We start from the raw sequence: 13173 nt of genomic DNA, 5'->3' as shown, positions 1-13173 counted from the left end.
ATTGTAAATTTTCATGAGGACCGTGAAACCATCGGCTATTTGCAGAATTCCCATAAAGAACAATGGAGGAAGTTGCGTGTACATTCTCTACCTGGAGCGTAAATGGGGTGCTCCCAATTGGCTGAAGTCGTGCTGCCACCTGTCATATGCTTATGGCATGTGACTTTAAAGTGTCATAAGTGTACAGCGGCCATTGGAATTGTCCATAAGACCATAACTAATGCTATAAAATATAGGGACGATTCGCAGCAGTCCTCTACTTGAATAAGCGTCAAAAAGGAGCAATCAGCTCACCTGCCCAGGTTCACGACAAAATACTCCAGTAATTGCAATAGTCCAAATGATTGGCCAGCACTCAAATCTTCTTATAAGAATTGCTTTATTGATCCATTAGTACAAAAGGCACAAAAGATGGCCGAGCACAACAGCACAAAACTTAAAAAGGCATAAAAAGAATATCCGCTGTGCTTCCAGGCAACATGTCACACCTGCATGGTCCTCCGGATTGGCAAAGGACCATACATGTCTGAAACATGTTGCTTGGGAGCACAGCGGACATTTCTTTTCTGCCTTTTTAATTTTTGTGCTGTTGTGCCCAGCCGTTTTTTTTTGTGCTTTTTATACTACTGGATCAATAAAGCAATAATAAGTTGTGAGTGCCGGCCATCATTTGGACTGTTGTTACTTGAATAACTGTAATACTTTGGTCTTTTAGGAGCCCAGGATGCGACCGTTCATCATCAGACCCGCTCCGTGCCCTCTCATGAAACCCGTGCTGGTATTCGTCAACCCAAAAAGTGGAGGAAATCAAGTGAGGAGCTTTACTCTACCTCGTTGTAGCCCCATTGTCCTGTCTGCCACATGACCCTCTCGGGTCATTGTGAATTACCGGTGTGGGGTCCCTCATTCGGGACTGCTACCTGTCTCCCCCGGGTAGAGATAGTGACTACAAAATCTTTGGTTTTGACATGGTATTGATTTCAGTTTACTTTTAATTCTGGGGGGTCCCGGAGCTGAGACCACCACCGGTTAGTATATGATTGGCCAAGCTGCGGGGGTACGTCCAGGCATCCTGTCAGTCTGGGTGAATAATATGTGCTGTCTGATGTATTTGGTGTCTATCCCCCTAGGGTGTGAAGATCCTTCAGTCCTTCATGTGGTATCTGAATCCGCGGCAAGTGTTTGACCTCAGTCAGGGTGGTCCTAAGGATGCGTGAGTACACAGATTCGACTATTGCATATCCTTTTCTTCCCACCATGTGCAAGTGACTGTCATTTAATATTGAAGAGTAGTTTGTAAGTCACCTTTACCTTTTGTGGGGCACAAGGAATTTGACTATGGAGTGAAAAGTGTATTAGACGTGATCGAGCGATGGAGGAGCATCACGTGTGGTTTGGTAAAATGGAAGCTCTCCAGCTGTCTGGGGATTGGATCTGAACCTCTCGCTGTTCCCTACGTGGAACATTTTGCTCACAAAACACCTCCCCGTTATATAACGAGCTGTTCACCCCTCTGACAGCATTTCTTCAGGGTGTGATTTCACTTCCAACTATAGAAATAGGTATTGCTCACTTTACTGCAAAAATAATGTATGACTCAGGCGCCTCTGAGGAAAAGCGCTGGGTGTCTGTGTCGCATGCTCGGCTGCGTGACTTCTGGAGGAAGTGTATGTCCCTCTGGGGGGAAAGCTCTAGATTGGGGTTACATACCTGCTCAAGATCCAGCTCTGCTTTCCTTTACCCTTTAAGACCAGCAGGGGGTTAAACTTTTTATACTCAGGGAAATTTAATTTGCTTTATTTTCCATGCACAGATTTTTTTTTTTTCAGGAGATGGTGGCGGGGTAGAACAGGGTAAAGTTTGCAGTCGGGGGTGATTATTTTATGTTCTGCCTGATAGGAATACAAGAATGCCGGAGCATCAGACTTCCATGCAAAATGTATTTGTCCAAAATTGTACCTTGTGGATATGGAGAAGTCTTTTTGTTTGTAATGATTAGTTATTTGTACTCAAAGGGGCATCCTCAGCACATAAGATTTTCCGCTATCCATAGGATAGGAGTATACTTGGTGATCTCTTGGCATCGAAATCCTGGGTCCCCCAGCGATCGTAAGAACGGGGCACAGGTAATCTGGAACCAGGCTACTAGGAGAAAGCCAAACACCGCGCCTTGATACTTCCGTCATCAGTCCCATAGACAATGAATGGAGTGGAAACCGAGGCTATGCTCACCTCTGCTCCATAGAGGATGGCGAACTCCAGAGAGAAGTTCTCCGGATCCAGATCCTCCTTCTTCTCCTTGCGTGCACGAGCAGACGGTTTCGCTCATTTGAAGTATCTCAATCTAAAGAAAACTCGATTAATAGGGTAATCCGGCTGCGTTCATCTCATCGGAAGTTGATGTCACCTGTCCGATTTATTCCGATGCGGAACAGATTGGAGCCACTTTACCCCTCGTAAATAGGATTTCATTAGATTTGGATTCTTATACTGTTCCCAATCAGAGCTGAAACATTGAAGTTAAAATGTAGACAAATAATAGGCGCCAACACACAAAGCGGCGTAGTCTGTATGGTATAAAATCACACAGTGAGTACAGGTGATGCAAACTGGTTTTTATGCAGAAAACTGGAGCAATTTGCGGTAAAACCTTGGGCAGTAACTGCCATGGAGATCTTGACTTCATAGCCCAAACTGCGCTGTTTCCGGGCGCTCTTATCGCACCTGGTACGGCACTTCAGTGTCACTTTTGAGCTGAGTGCTGCCATTCATGCACATGTGTTTTCCTGCATCCTTAGCCTGTGGTGGCAGGTTATACTGGGAGTTTGCAATGCCTGGATGGTGCGTCAAGTCCTGACCCTCGGGCCGGGGTATCATCAGCCGATCTGCATGATGTGATAGATCTGAATGAAAAAAAAATGTCTTTCTTCCTAGATATGGGTTGTGTCTGGTATTGCATCTCGGCCCAGTTGAGATCAATGTGACAGAGCTGCAATACCGCACACACCGTGATGACTGGGGGGTGCTATGGTTTTATAATGTTGCATAACTCTGTAAATATGGAAACCGTACTCCTGTATCATGGCTGCAGCATGCTCACATCCACCCCATTGTATCTCTGGCAGGTTAGAAATGTTTCGGAAAGTTCCCTCGTTGCGTATCTTGGCGTGTGGAGGTGACGGCACGGTGAGTCTCATGTTTCTCTCTTGCTAGGGGGCTTTGGTCAGGGACCCCGTGTGCTTTGGACCATCTTGTTTTCTTCCTCCGGATGTATCTGTGATTCAGGCTGGTACATGCAGAAGGACTGCGGAGCGAAACACTTCCCGCATCATCTGCCTTCTGCTCCCGGATAAATCATCACTTACAATCAGCATCCTTCATTTTATCTAGAAATTGAACCCTTCACCACTTCACTATTATTTTGTCCGTAAGTTTGTAAAGAAATATTTTATTTCTCCAGGTTGGCTGGATTCTCTCTGTACTGGATCAGCTGCACCTTTTTCCTCCTCCGCCTGTCGCCATCCTCCCTCTCGGCACCGGAAATGACCTCGCTCGGACCCTCAACTGGGGTGGGGTAAGTTCTCTCCACAATCAGGAGTGATCTGCATTTAGGCTATGTGCACACGTTGCGGATTCTGTGCGGATCCACAGCATTTTTTGCGGTGCAGAAACGCTGCTGATCCGCAAATGATTTACAGTACAATGTAAATCAATGAGAAAAAAAAAGCTGTGCACACGTTGCGGAAAATCCGCGGGGGTTTAAAAGTAGCATGTCACTTCTTTTTTGAGAATCTGCAGCGTTTTTGTACCCATTCCATTATAGAAAACCGCAGGGGTAAAAAACGCAGCAAATCCGCTGTGGAACCGCACAAAAAAACGCAATAAATCCGTAGGTGCGTTTTCTGCCAGGAGAGGCAGAATCCGCACCAGAAATTCCTAAGGCTAATCCGCAACGTGTGCACATAGCCTAAAACTTTTAAAATTTCCAAAAATCATATTTACTTGCCTCTTGCGACTCTCCTGCTGCCCGCATGACTTGGTAGTCTGCAGCGGTGATATCACTGCTGCAGCCAGTCACTGGCTGATGCTTTCATACCAACTAACTCTGCATGATCGCTGAACCCAGTGATCAGCTTAGACAGTGTTCAGATCTACAACTGTGCTATTTCAGTCACCTGACCGCTGCAGCCCATCACAAAGCCCAGTGGTCACGTGACTGTAAATGGAATGATGCAGCCTGCACTGGAGTGATGTGGGTTCATCCTGACAAACAATTGCATTACATTCCGTTATCTGCTATCATGGCAATTTTTTTTAGGTTGTCCCATATATTTTATGGAGGTTAAGGCTTTGGAGATTATAGTTTAAAAATGGATCATCCCTTTAAGTATGTACTCCCAGCTTGAGCACGTATGGCATATCTACTTGATGGCGCCACCCCAATCTTTAGGCTCTGTCGTTATCAGAAGAAGCAGGCTGAGTGTCCGCTATAAATGGCTGCAAGTGACCGTGCTTGCAAACCTACTGATTAGGACTAATCTCAGGAGATCCGTGATCCAGTAATTGGCTTAGGGTACCGTCACACTATAACATTTCGATCGCTACGACGGTACGATTCGTGACGTTCCAGCGATATCGTTACGATATCGCTGTGTCTGACACGCAGCAGTGATCAGGGATCCTGCTGAGAATCGTACGTCGTAGCAGATCGTTTAGAACTTTCTTTCATCGCTGGATCTCCCGCTGTCATCGCTAGATCGGTGTGTGTGACACCGATCTAGCGATGCGATCCAGCGATGCGTTCGCTTGTAACCAGGGTAAACATCGGGTAACTAAGCGCAGGACCGCGCTTAGTTACCCGATGTTTACCCTGGTTACAAGCGTTAAACTAAAAAAAAACAAACAGCACATACTTACATTCTGGTGTCCGTCAGGTCCCTTGCTGTCTGCTTCCCGCACTGTGACTGCCGGCCGTAAAGTGAAAGCAGAGCACAGCGGCTGTGCTTTCACTTTCACTTTACGGCCGGCAGTCACTGAGTGCGGGAACCAGACTGCAAGGGACCTGACGGACACCAGAATGTAAGTATGTGCTGTTTGTTTTTTTTTAGTTTAACGCTTGTAACCAGGATAAACATCGGGTAACTAAGCGCGGTCCTGCGCTTAGTTACCCGATGTTTACCCTGGTTACCCAGGGACCTCGGCATCGTTGGTCGCTGGAGAGCTGTCTGTGTGACAGCTCCCCAGCGACCACACTACGATTTACCTACGATCACGGCCAGGTCATATCGCTGGTCGTGATCGTAGGTAAATCGTATAGTGTGACGGTACCCTTATGATCAGGAAACACTTCTAAAAGGGATTGTCCAGTTTAGAGCATCCTTTTAAGACTTGGTCCCCTGTGCTTTAGGTTGAGTTGTGATCCCGCTCTTCATGAGTCCTGGATCTTTAATCTCTCGACGTTCTCCTAGGTGTCAGCATCGGCCTTCGTCCTGCGCAGTGTTGTGTGCTGGAACGAGCTGCGATCCCACAAATTAAGCTTTGCCTTATTCTTTCATTTCTTGTTTTGCATGTTCCACGTTTCCTCTAGGGTTACACAGATGAGCCCCTCTCTAAAATCCTGAGCCACGTGGAGGAGGGATCCGTGGTCCAGCTCGACAGGTGGAATTTAGAAGTGGATCGAAACCTTGAAGCCTGCGAAGAGGACCGAGGAGAAGGAGCAACCGATAAAGTGAGTGCTGCAGGATAGAGGCCGGGTTACTGAAAGCTAGTCTGTGGGAATCTGTCAGCCCAGCGTATAAGTACAGGCTGTATCCCCTACAAGATCACGTGGAAGTCCTAGAGTTTAACCTTCTGCCTCTTTTCCCGCAGCTGCCTCTAGATGTGTTCAATAATTATTTCAGCCTGGGATTTGACGCTCGGGTCACCTTGGAATTCCACGAGTCCAGAGGTAATTCACCATTATGTGCATGGTGGGGGAGCACAGGCTGCATTCGGAGATGTTGTGTACACCGGTGGTCCACAACCTGTTTTACCTTGAGCCACATTTTGCTCTGAGCCGCAATCTGTGCGAAGAAATTATAAAAGCCACATTTCTAAAAAAAATAACAGCTAACTAGTTGTCACTGGTTGTTGAAGGGTTATTCTCGTTATTTTGGGTCAGAGGGTGAGTGTATCTACTATTTTATGTTACGTTCATATTTCGTATAGCCATTGTAAAACTTGGGCCAGTCACATCCACACATGGCGGACGGTCCACATAGCGGGTGGTGCAGGAACGGTCTCCTAATGATATGCACTAGTCTCGCCCGTAAATCGGACATTTATTACCCCGCACATGGGCTCACATCTGGCAATACACAGGCCGAAAACAAGTTCATTTCAGCCTACGCTATAAGATATCCGCATACCACAGTTCTAGCACGGACCATGATTTTTTGGACTGATCCCTGGACTCTCATAGTCGGAGACCTGAAGTCAGTCCTTAAATCGCAGGTTCACACCCTGATACATGAATGTCTGAATGAGACACACACCGTAATGCACGGAGTTATCGTGGGTCTCCCGAACTCAGCAGCCTCATAGGGATATACATAGCTCTCAACTATGAACGACAAGACTGAGGGACACATACTGCGGCGATGCTAAGTCAGGACCCGAACTTCACCCTTCTCTATATACACCACACGGGATTACTGCTCCTAGTAAAGCCAGCTAGTGTTCCCGCACAGTATGGGGCCATTTTCATGGTCTCTACCATGTCCCCACGTACAGTATGATGTCCGCAGAGTGCATGCACAGCTCTGCTACATCAACACACCTTGAATGTGCCCCCGTCTCTGCTGACAGCCATTGTATCTTTCCGCCACTCTTCAGTCTATGCAGAAACTGAAAATCCTGCCAGGACCTTCATGTCACATGAGAACGGAATCCACTGTGAGAAAAGCACAATGCGGATGTTTTGCTTTTGTTTGTTGTTGTTACGTGATAACCAGAGCCGCCAATTTAAATATTTATTTTTTCGGGACGTCTTATCAAAATATTACAGGCAGACAATATTTTTACAGACACATTGGAAAACTATAATAAATCATTATTAATCAATCATTAATCAATCATTCCGTGTCTGCAGCCTATAATTCTGATATGAGGCATCAGCTGCAGTCGAGGTAAAATAATGATAATTTTATAGTCAAAATGATCCATATAAGTTTCTTCAGCTATGAAACAAATCATGGATGCCTTAAAAAAATAAAAATAAAAAATAATAATAATTTACAGACAGGGTAGAAAAGTGCCCATCCTGGAATTTCTGGACGGTTAGAAACCTTGATTCCAAGCACCAAAAGGCCTGGCAGGCTGCCCAGTCTCTGCATAGACTGAATAGTGGAGGAGGATGTGAGCGGCGGTAACCTCCCCGCGCAGGCAGTGAGTGTCGGTAACCTCCCCGCGCAGGCAGTGAGTGGCGGTAACCTCCCCGCGCAGGCAGTGAGTGGCGGTAAACTCCCTGCGCAGGCAGTGAGTGGCGGTAAACTCCTTGCGCAGGAAGTGAGTGGCGGTAATCTCCCCGCCCAGGCAGTAAGTGGAAGTAACCTCCCCGCGCAGGCAGTAAGTGGCAGTAAACTCCCTCGTGCATTATAGTGATCTGTGCTTTCCTCTCACTGCTGCAATGCTGAGGCTGAGGGGAATCACCAGCAAGAAGGGGGCAGCCTTAACTTCTACAAGGCTCATCTTCCTCCTCCTGCACTTCGTCCTGCTCCTGGCTGTCTGCTTTACATCGCAATAACGCGCTGATTAAGTAGCTAGTATGTGACAGTAGGGGCGCCATTACTAGTATGTGACAGTAGGGGCGCCATAACTAGTATGTGACAGTAGGGGCGCCATAACTAGTATGTGATAATAGGGGGGGCGCCATAACTAGTATGTAACAGTGGGGGCGCCATTACTAGTATATGACAGTAGGGGCGCCATAATTAGTATGTGACAGTAGGGGGCGCCATAACTAGTATGTGACAGTAGGGGCGCCATAACTAGTATGTGACAGTAGGGGCGCCATAACTAGTATGTGATAATAGGGGGGGCGCCATAACTAGTATGTAACAGTGGGGGCGCCATTACTAGTATATGACAGTAGGGGCGCCATAATTAGTATGTGACAGTAGGGGGCGCCATAACTAGTATGTGACAGTAGGGGCGCCATTACTAGTATGTGACAGTAGGGGCGCCATAATTAGTATGTGACAGTAGGGGCGCCATAACTAATATGTGACAGTAGGGGCGCCATAATTAGTATGTGACAGTAGGGGCGCCATAACTAGTATGTGACAGTAGCGGCGCCATTACTAGTATGTGACAGTAGTGGGTGCCATAATTATTATGTGACAGTAGGGGCGCCATAACTAGTATGTGACAGTTGGGGCGCCATAACTAGTATGTGACAGTAGGGGCGCCATAACTAGTATGTGACAGTAGGGGCGCTATAACTAGTATGTGACAGTAGGGGCGCCATAACTAGTATGTGACAGTAGGGGCGCCATAACTAGTATGTGACAGTAGGGGCGCCATAACTAGTATGTGACAGTAGGGGCGCCATTACTAGTATGTGACAGTTGGGGCGCCATAACTAGTATGTGACAGTAGCGGCGCCATAACTAGTATGTGACAGTTGGGGCGCCATTACTAGTATGTGACAGTTGGGGCGCCATTACTAGTATGTGACAGTAGGGGCGCCATTACTAGTATGTGACAGTAGGGGCGCCATAACTAGTATGTGACAGTAGCGGCGCCATAACTAGTATGTGACAGTTGGGGCGCCATAACTAGTATGTGACAGTAGCGGCGCCATAACTAGTATGTGACAGTTGGGGCGCCATTACTAGTATGTGACAGTTGGGGCGCCATTACTAGTATGTGACAGTTGGGGCGCCATTACTAGTATGTGACAGTAGGGGCGCCATTACTAGTATGTGACCGGAATACAGGAGTTTTATTTTATTACTAGCTGATGAGCCCAGCGTTGCCCGGGCATAGTAACTAAATGTGGATAGTTATAAAACCACTTCTCTCATTTTCCCCCTCACATCTCTCATTTTCCCATCACGCCTCTCATTTTCCCATCACGCCTCTCATTTTCCCCTCACGCCTCTCATTTTCCCCCTCACATCTCTCATTTTCCCCTCACTCCTCTCATTTTCCTCCTCACGTCTCTCGTTTTCCCCCTCACATCTCTCATTTTCACCCCACACCTCTCATTTCCCCCACTGCTCTCATTTGCCCCCTCAGTCCTCTCATTTTCCCCTAACGCTTCATTTTCATCTTACACCTCTTTTTCCCCTCAGTATATACCTGTATGTCATCTGCTCCTGTATATAGTATATACCTGTATGTCATCTCCCCTGTATATAGTATATACCTGTATGTCATCTCCCCTGTATATAGTATATACCTGTATGTTATCTCCTTCTGTATATAGTATATACCTGTATGTTATTTCCCCTGTATACAGTATATGCCTGTATGTCATCTCCTCCTGTATACAGTATATACCTGTATGTCATCTGCTCCTGCATATAGTATGTATCTAGGTGAGTTTTGCATGTGGCAAGTTTTGCACGTGGCGAGTTTTGAGCGGCGACTTTTGTGTTTCGAATTTTATGTGGCGAGGTTGATGTATGTGTGGTGAAATGTGTGCTGAGGGTGATATGTGTTCAAGCACATGGTAGTGTGTGGCGCATTTTGTGTGTGTGTTCATATCCCTGTGTGTGGGGAGTATCCCATGTCGGGGCCCCACCTTACCAACTGTACGGTATATACTCTTTGGCGCCATCGCTCTCACTCTTTAAGTCCCCCTTGTTCACATCTGGCAGCTGTCAATTTGCCTCCAACACTTTTCCTTTCACTTTTCCCCATTATGTAGATAGGGGCAAAATTGTTTGGTGAATTGGAACGCGCGGGGTTAAAATTTCGCCTCACAACATAGCCTATGACGCTCTCGGGGTCCAGACGTGTGACTGTGCAAAATTTTGAGGCTGTAGCTGCGACGGTGCACATGCCAATCCCGGACACACACACACACACACACACCCCCCCCCCCCCCCACACCACACCACACCACACCACACACACCACACACGCACAACACCCACCCATACATTCAGCTTTATATATTAGATTGAATTATTGCAGAAATCTTCCATATATCACTTTGATGTGACGAGGGTGTAAAATGGCCGCACACATTATACATTAACATTAGCTTTCTGCAGAAAAACTGTGACTATTTTTCGTGTTTTTTCTCTCTGCAGAGGCGAACCCCGAGAAGTTTAACAGCCGATTTCGCAATAAGATGTTCTATGCCGGAGTGAGTATCTGTTCACATTGTACGGTTTTACTCATGTCCTGCAAGTTGTTATCAGCTTTTCCCTCTTTCCACCCAGACCGCATTCTCGGACTTTTTGACCGGCAGCTCCCGAGATTTGGCCAAACACATCCGAGTTGTTGTAAGTAGCCTGATCGTTTCTTGTACTGTGCATTGGCTTATATTAATAGTCATTAAAGGGGAAGGTTCAACAGTGGGAAAAGATGAAACAATTATACCAGCAGTAATTATACCAGTAAGAAAAAAGCATCCTGTATTATACTCCAGAGCTGCACTCACTATTCTGCTGGTGCAGTCACTGTGTACATACATTACATTACTGATCCTGAGTTACCTCCTGTATTATACTCCAGAGCTGCACTCACTATTCTGCTGGTGCAGTCACTGTGTACATACATTACATTACTGATCCTGAGTTACATCCTGTATTATACTCCAGAGCTGCACTCACTATTCTGCTGGTGCAGTCACTGTGTACATACATTACATTACTGATCCTAAGTTACATCCTGTATTATACCCCAGAGCTGCACTCACTATTCTGCTGGTGCAGTCACTGTGTACATACATTACTGATCCTGAGTTACATCCTGTATTATACTCCAGAGCTGCACTCACTATTCTGCTGGTGCAGTCACTGTGTACATACATTACATTACTGATCCTGAGTTACATCCTGTATTATAATCCAGAGCTGCACTCACTATTCTGCTGGTGCAGTCACTGTGTACATACATTACATTACTGATCCTGAGTTACATCCTGTATTATACTCCAGAGCTGCGCTCACTATTCTGCTGGTGCAGTCACATGTACATACATTACATTACTGATCCTGAGATACCTCCTGTATTATACTCCAGAGCTGCACTCACTATTCTGCTGGTGCAGTCACTGTGTACATACATTACATTACTGATCCTGAGTTACATCCTGTATTATACTCCAGAGCTGCACTCACTATTCTGCTGGTGCAGTCACTGTGTACATACATTACATTACTGATCCTGAGTTACCTCCTGTATTATACTCCAGAGCTGCACTCACTATTCTGCTGGTGCAGTCACTGTGTACATACATTACATTACTGATCCTGAGATACCTCCTGTATTATACTCCAGAGCTGCGCTCACTATACTGCTGGTGCAGTCGCTGTGTACATACATTACATTACTGATCCTGAGTTACATCTTGTATTATACCCCAGAGCTGCACTCACTATTCTGCTGGTGCAGTCACTGTGTACATACATTACTGATCCGGAGTTACATCCTGTATTATACCCCAGAGCTGCACTCACTATTCTGCTGGTGCAGTCACTGTGTACATACATTACATTACTGATCCTGAGTTACCTCCTGTATTATACTCCAGAGCTGCACTCACTATTCTGTTGGTGCAGTCACTGTGTACATACATTACATTACTGATCCTGAGTTACCTCCTGTATTATACCCCAGAGCTGCACTCACTATTCTGCTGGTGCAGTCACTGTGTACATACATTACATTACTGATCCTGAGTTACATCCTGTATTATACCCCAGAGCTGCACTCACTATTCTGCTGGTGCAGTCACTGTGTACATACATTACATTACTGATCCTGAGTTACATCCTGTACTATACCCCAGAGCTGCACTCACTATTCTGCTTGTGCAGTCACTGTGTACATACATTACTGATCCTGAGTTACCTCCTGTATTATACTCCAGAGCTGCACTCACTATTCTGCTGGTGCAGTCACTGTGTACATACATTACATTACTGATCCTGAGTTACATCCTGTATTATACTCCAGAGCTGCGCTCACTATTCTGCTGGTGCAGTCACTGTGTACATACATTACTGATCCTGAGTCACCTCCTGTATTATACTCCAGAGCTGCCCTCGCATACATTATTATATATCCTAATTTGCGGTATATTTGCCTTTTTCCATTTTTCGTCACTTGTATTTTTTTATATGCTTCCAGTGTGACGGCACTGACCTGACTTCTAAAATTCAGGAGCTGAAGTTACAGTGTTTGGTGTTTCTAAACATCCCTCGGTAAGTGGTGATACGTGGCGCCATATGGCGGCACACGGAGTAATAATGAATGAGGGTCCGTGGCTTTGCCATATTCATGTGCCCATGTGAATAATGACACAGTCACACTTACTGGAAGTAGCGCAGTGTAAATCCTTTTGTGGGACTAAATTATTTAAAAAATAAAGAAATGAAACTTTAAGTAAAAATCTGCATTAATTGCAAACATTGTGAATAGTGGGGATAACATTGATCATTGACGTCTACTATGGACAGTCCCTACCGAAGGGCAAAACAAAAGAAGCTGAAACCTTTCCTCCAGGACAGGCGCGCTGTTCCTGTGATGTCGGTGCTGAGTCTTACCGCCAGTGACTGCTGCTGATCAGCAGCCTGTGATTGACTGCAGTGGTCCCATGACACAGCACCGTCACATGTTCACTGAGAGACACAAGGCCAGTATTGAAGGAACAGCTCCAGTCCAGGAGTTAAGTATTTACTTTTTTTTCATACAGATAAGTGCTCACAAAGTCCTGTGCACCAAAACAATGGCAAATAATTCCTCTAATTCCTCCTGCAAAATGTATACATACCCATTTATAAAGCCACTTCATTGTGCAGACTTAACAGAAGCAAATTGTTTATTTTAATCTATTTATTTATTTAAAGTTTTTTGATTTATTTGTTCTTGTTCCATAGAAGGAAAACATAAAAAAAAGTATTTATTTATTATCGCCATAGTCGTACCGATCCGTAGAGTAACTTTATACTGTGC

At 45.7% G+C, this 13173-nt stretch overlaps 1 protein-coding gene across 8 annotated transcripts in view; it reads left to right on the top strand.

Annotated features, from left to right (window-relative positions):
* The window catches only part of DGKZ (diacylglycerol kinase zeta), a 172992-nt gene that overhangs the window by 132415 nt on the left and 27404 nt on the right, over nt 1–13173 (top strand). For all 8 annotated transcript variants that reach the window (XM_069740305.1, XM_069740308.1, XM_069740307.1 and 5 more), the window contains 9 exons: nt 716–811; nt 1131–1213; nt 3126–3186; nt 3461–3574; nt 5588–5728; nt 5869–5947; nt 10302–10357; nt 10434–10496; nt 12349–12422. In XM_069740305.1, coding sequence (XP_069596406.1) covers nt 716–811; nt 1131–1213; nt 3126–3186; nt 3461–3574; nt 5588–5728; nt 5869–5947; nt 10302–10357; nt 10434–10496; nt 12349–12422 — 767 coding nt within the window. The remainder of the gene's footprint in view (nt 1–715; nt 812–1130; nt 1214–3125; nt 3187–3460; nt 3575–5587; nt 5729–5868; nt 5948–10301; nt 10358–10433; nt 10497–12348; nt 12423–13173) is intronic.

This window comes from Ranitomeya imitator, chromosome 9 (assembly GCF_032444005.1).
Source record: "Ranitomeya imitator isolate aRanImi1 chromosome 9, aRanImi1.pri, whole genome shotgun sequence".
Classification (NCBI taxonomy): Eukaryota; Metazoa; Chordata; class Amphibia; order Anura; family Dendrobatidae; genus Ranitomeya; species Ranitomeya imitator.
The sequence above is the reverse complement of the archived record's forward strand: the minus strand, read 5'-3'. Positions and strand labels throughout refer to the sequence as shown.